At 42.8% G+C, this 5,931-nt stretch overlaps 1 protein-coding gene across 1 annotated transcript; it reads left to right on the top strand.

The window, feature by feature from the left end:
* Window positions 1-3,195: 3,195 nt before the first annotated feature.
* LOC106608700 (dickkopf-related protein 1) lies at window positions 3,196-5,322 on the top strand. The gene is made up of 4 exons (XM_014206808.3): window positions 3,196-3,645; window positions 3,808-3,946; window positions 4,197-4,325; window positions 4,524-5,322. Exons 1-4 carry the CDS (start codon window positions 3,445-3,447, stop codon window positions 4,787-4,789), a joined length of 735 nt encoding a protein of 244 aa, XP_014062283.1. The 5' UTR covers window positions 3,196-3,444; the 3' UTR covers window positions 4,790-5,322.
* The last annotated feature ends 609 nt before the right edge of the window (window positions 5,323-5,931 follow it).

Below are 5,931 nucleotides of genomic sequence, written 5' to 3'. Positions count from 1 at the left end.
CTGGAGGCTTTGTGCCATGGATCATCACTGGAGGCTTTGTGCCATGGATCATCACTGGAGGCTTTGTGCCATGGATCATCACTGGAGGCTTTGTGCCATGGATCATCACTGGAGGCTTTGTGCCATGGATCATCACTGGAGGCTCCGTGCCATGGATCATCACTGGAGGCTCCGTGCCATGGATCATCCCTACAGGTTCCGGGCCATGGATCATCACTGGAGGCTTCGTGCCATGGATCATTACTGGAGGCTTCTCTCGTGGAGCTGGAATGGGTCTCACCAGACTGAGGAGACGTACTGATAGCCTGGTACGTGGAGCTGGCACAGGGCGTACCAGGCTGAATAGACTCACTGGAGGGAGAGTGCTAGCAGCAGGCACAGGATGTACTGGGCTGTGGAGGCGCACTGGAGGGAGAGTGCGAGAAGCAGGCACATGCTCACCATGGTAAGCACGGGGAGTTGGCTCAGGTCTCAAACCTGACTCAGCACCTCTCCCCGTGAGCCCCCCCCCCCCAAAAAAAAATGTTGGGGGCTGCCTCTCGTGCTTCCTTCCTTAACTCCCCGGCAGGCTTCTATATCTATCCACTACTTGCCCCCAAGTCCAGTCTATTCTCTCCTCCCACTCTCCCAGAGACCAGGAATTCATCTCCTCCCGGGCACGCTGCTTGATCCAGTTGTGGTGGGTAGTTCTGTAACGACCGTCGCAATGAGGGGACCAAGGTGCAGCGTGGTAAGTCTTCATCTTGATATTTATTTTTACTCAGAACACTTAAAACAAAATAATAAACAATGGAAATGAAAGCGCACAGTTCTGTCAGGTAAAACAGAAAACAACTACCCACAAAACACAGGTGGGAAAAGGCTGCCTAAGTATGATTCTTAATCAGAGACAACGATAGACAGCTGCCTCTGATTAGGAACCATACTCAGCCCAACACAAAGAAATACAAAACATAGAAACATATCTTGTTAATCTAACTGCATTCTAATCTAAATACCATGCTATTGTTTGAGGAGAGTGCACAATTATGAACTTGAAAATGTATTAATAAATCAATTAGGCACATTTGGGCAGTCTTGATACAACATTTTGAACAGATATGCAATGGTTCACTGGATCAGTCTAAAACTTTGCACATACACTGCTACCATCTAGTGGCCAAAATCTAAATTGTGCCTGGGCTGGAATAATACATTATGGCCTTTTTCTTGCATTTCAAAGCTGATGGTACAAAACAAATACAAATAAATCTTTTTTCTTTGTATTATCTTTTACCAGATCTAATGTGTTATATTACCCTACATTAAGTTCACATTTCCACAAACTTCAAAGTGTTCAAATGGTATCAAGAATATGCATGTCCTTGTCCTGAGCTACAGGCAGTTATATTTGGGTATGTCATTTTAGGTGGAAATTGAAAAGGGTCCGATTCTTAAGAGGTTTTAAGACCTACTGCATACAAGTTTCATCAACACTGTTTAACTTGGATAATCACAGATTACAGCCAACTTGCTTTAGTGTATTTTGACAAGGCCGTGAGGATTTTATGATGAAATTATTATTCACCAAGCATAGAAAAACATTTCAATGAGTTTGACTATTACTATACCCTTTGTACTCGACTTAAAGCTATTGCAGGATTCCAAACAACCGTGTTATTGAGAACCAGGTGGAACTTTTTGCAATTCAGTGATAGCTGCTAGCTGCTGAAGAGCAAGACCTGCTATATGAAGTCCTGCATATACCTTGTTGGACCAAGGAGGAGTTGGAGGACCTCTGCAAGAGTCTGGAGGAGGCCACCACAAGACGGTAAGAGATGGTATGTATCTTAATCTTTGAAAATGTTCCCAGAACCTTTGGGTGGTGGACTATTCTTGATACACATGGGAAACTTTTGATGTAAAAAAACCCCAGCAGCGTTGCAATTCTTGACACAAACCGGTGCGCCTGGCACTTACATATCCTGTTCAAAGGCACTTATATTTTTTGTCTTCCCCATTCACCCTATGAATGCCACTGTCATGGTTGTCGTAAGAACGGGACCAAGGCGCAGCGTGTGTAGAGTTCCACATCTTTATTCCAAAGTGAAACTTAGCAAGACAAAATATATCAATAAACGAACAATGAAACATGAGTACGTAGTGCACAAACACAAAACAATATCCCACAAAGCAGGTGGGAGATAGTGCTTTCTAAATATGATCCCCAATTAGAGGCAACGATTACCAGCTGCCTCTAATTGGGAACCATACAAAAATACCAACATAGAAATACACATTCTAGAACACCCCCCTAGTCACACCCTGACCTAAACCACTATAGAGAATCCAAGGGCTCTCTATGGTCAGGGCGTGACAGCCACACATACACAATCCATGTCTCAATTGTCTCAAGGCTTAAAAAACCTTATTTAACCCATCTCCTCCCCTTTATCTACACTGATTGAAGTGGATTTAACAAGTGACATAAACAAGGGATCATCAGTCTGTCATTGAAAGAGCAGGTTGTTCACAATGATTTGTACACTCAGTGTATATGTCTTTCTAGGGTTGCAAAATTCTTGAACTTTCAATAAATTCCCTTATTTTCCTGAAATCCCATTTGGCTCACCGGGATTTCTGGGAAATCTAGGAATATATTAAACGTTTTTTGCAACCCTATGTCTGTTTTAATCTTTAGTACCCATTTTTGTAACTTTGACCACATTTTAGCCATGCTGAAATCCAAATAACCCACATTATCTTGACCTATTGCTTTTCTTAAATGATAGGCTACATCGCTATACATCTTTGTTCATATTTAATTGTGTAATCCTGGGAGTGTTCTAACTTTAACTTCCAGAGAACGTTCCCAGAACGTTCTCTGCTACCTTCATACAACCAAAAGAGAACGTTCAAAGAACTTAAGAAAAGCTTGTTCCTTTAGGGAACATTGGTGCAATGTTCAGGGAACGTTCCCACAACCTTCAGAGATCATTCCCAGAACCAAAATGAGTTAGGGGCAGTTCCATAATAAGCCAGGAGTTATTGTGAGCTGTAGGCTATTCTAATGGAATCCTATACCGTTTAAAGGAGGTCTCCGTGTATGCACGTGATGGACGAATTCACAAGAGAGACTTGTTGATCACTGAAACATTGTGAAACGAATGCTGGAGGGGCTGTTGCCCATTTCCGTACAGTAGAACCTGGGAGTTTAATAAGCGCATTTGGAATTCCACCCGCCACCTTTGTTGTGCGCTGGGAGGGGCGGGAATGCAAACAGATCTTCATATATAAAGAGAACATCGCAGAGTCGTGCGTCAGGATACCTCAAAATACCATACTAACATCCTCTTGAGACTGTGGTAGGATTCAAGACTTTGCGGACTTTTTAACAATATCCTACATTTGAAGGATTTTTATTCATTTTTTTATTCATAAAACCGATCATTTACTTAAAGAAGTATGCCTAATCTGTCAGTCGGTCGTTTTATGGCCATGTATCTCACGCTGTTTGGATACCTTGGGGATGCTTACGCTGGGGCTGTTTTACTGAACTCTAATGCCATCAAGAACTTGCCCGGTGTCACTGACACGGTTAGCCCGAGCCCACGTCCTTCTTCTGCAGGTAATGACGGACAGAAGGCAGTCGTGGACACTTTGCAGGTAAGCAACTGCACTAGAACGCTCTTGCAGCTGTGCGTAATATCAACACTAACCTATGCCTAAGCGCTTATTGGGCATTTTACCTTACCTACGCGTTTACTAAAATGCGTTTTGCAATTATGTTCCAATTAAAGTTAATATTGTATTATGTCTTTATGTTAGCCTACTTGCACATACAATGCTGAGTGTGGGGCCGATGAATTCTGCAACGATATCCGAGGCGCGTGTCTCCCATGCCGAAAGACCCGGAAGCGGTGCGCAAGAGATTCTATGTGCTGCGCTGGGAAGCGCTGCATCAATGGTGAGCTCAAGATTTGCAAACGCAACATGTTTGTTTTTCCAACCATTTTCAGATCATCACACTTTTAATTCATGCTAGGACTTAGATGTATTTGCGTTTAATGTGGTGGTAAGATAGGTATTGGTAATATAAGTAAAAAAAACACTTATGGTGAGAAAGATGGGGAATCGTGAGATATTGTAATTATCTTGAAAACTTGACTTGTGTTCAATTGAAGTGACTGTATGATAACGTGTGCCTTTTTCCTCAGGTATTTGTCAGGCCAGTGATCAAGATGCTGAAACCGCAGTCACTACCAGTGTTGAGAATAGGCAGAACAACACCATGGAACACTATGGCAAGAGACTGCCTCTGCCCCAAGGTCAACATTCTGTAAAAGGTAGGTGTGCATTACACATGCATACACATTATCCAGTACCACCCATAAAGATCCTATAGATTTGTCCTTCCCACCAGTCCCCTAGGAATAAGTTACCATAAAAACACAAAGCCAAGGGTGTTGAAAGGAAACATTTGATTATCAAAATTCCAGCTATGAGGCCTTTCCAACAGAACCCTTCATATTCCTTCTCTCTAGGTCGGGAAGGTGAGAACTGCCTAAGGTCCTCCGACTGCTCTGAGGGTCTGTGCTGTGCACGCCACTTCTGGTCTCGTATTTGTAAGCCGGTGCTGACAGAGGGCCAGGTGTGCACGCATCACCGTAGGAAAGGCGGCCATGGCCTGGAGCTGTTCCAGCGCTGCGACTGTGGAGATGGCCTCTCCTGCAGACTAGAGAGAGGAGAGAAAGACCCCGGAGTCAGCAGGACTGCAGCCCGGAACCTGCACACCTGCCAGAGCCGCTGACACACATCCGGGACATACACACTGCCTCAGATGCTGACACACAGTCTCGAACATACACACTTCCCACAACCGACACATATCTGACAGATGTCAGAGACGCTGACACGCACAGAACACAACCGGAAAGGAAAAATGGGTTCCCGGGGAAAAGTGATGCGCCCAGAGGCATGAGATGGACCAATCCAATTCCCCCTGATGCTGGAGAATGCAGAATAAAGAAGTTGTCATTGGATGTGTATTGGAAAGAACGATACATATCATCAAAAATGGCAGAGTTGTTTTGTTTCTTTTAATGAAACTTAACTTTGATTGCAGTAAATTACTGTATTGTAAATACTATACGGAGGTGGCACTTAACTGAGAATTTGAATTCTGTCTACACCTGTATTATAAATAACTTGGTGCTGCATAGTTCATTTCCATTATTGCAAATATGTACACAATGATTTATATTGTTATTTACTGTGTAATGTAAATGTATTTTTTATTTACTTGAAGTGTAAAGATATTTGTTTAAATAAAACCTGACCCAAATAAAACCTGACCCATGTTGTAAGTGGCTGCTCGAGCTCTACAAGCACAAAACTTGTCTGGTTGTTGCAATGGCCGTCGAACAATAAACTGGTATATGATATTGTGATCCAGGGGAAAGGTACAAATCAACCCATATGCCAACAGTGTTTGAATATCCATCCCAAAAATGATGTCCAACAGCTTAATGATTCAGTCAAGCTCTCCAAAGACAGGGTAGGAAATGGTTTTAGCATTCCAAGTGTAATGTGGGGGAAATACATAAAATACTATTCCTGTAGCTGTATTAGGTCAACTAATACAGTCCTCAGGACTAAACTAAACACAGGTTCTTTGCATCAAGGAGTAGAGCATGGAAATTAGACAATTTCAGCATCACAAGTCAGTCTCCATAGGCCTACATAATTTCCATGCATCTTCAGCTCCAGGAGCTCCATAAAACTGTCCTACAAAACAAATATCACTGGGTTTATACATTTCACTCACATATTCAATCAGACAATAGTAATGTGTTGCATCACTCACAGAGAACGTGCCCAGGGAGAAGGAGAGCAGGTCTAGTTGGAATATGGGCACCAACGACAAAAAAAACCTACATTTACAATAATTCC

The sequence above is a fragment of the Salmo salar genome, chromosome 01 (assembly GCF_965601325.2).
Source record: "Salmo salar chromosome 01, fSalSal1, whole genome shotgun sequence".
NCBI lineage: Eukaryota > Metazoa > Chordata > Actinopteri > Salmoniformes > Salmonidae > Salmo > Salmo salar.
Note: the sequence above shows the minus strand (reverse complement) of the source record. Positions and strands in the feature narration are given on the sequence as shown.

Bases quoted from the DNA above. Each gene is read 5' to 3' on its own strand.
- LOC106608700 (XM_014206808.3), top strand. From the start codon at position 3,445: ATGCCTAATCTGTCAGTCGGTCGTTTTATGGCCATGTATCTCACGCTG. The intron at 3,646-3,807 runs GTAAGCAACTGC...TCTTTATGTTAG, and splicing joins CAGTCGTGGACACTTTGCAG to CCTACTTGCACATACAATGC. The intron at 3,947-4,196 runs GTGAGCTCAAGA...CTTTTTCCTCAG, and splicing joins TGGGAAGCGCTGCATCAATG to GTATTTGTCAGGCCAGTGAT.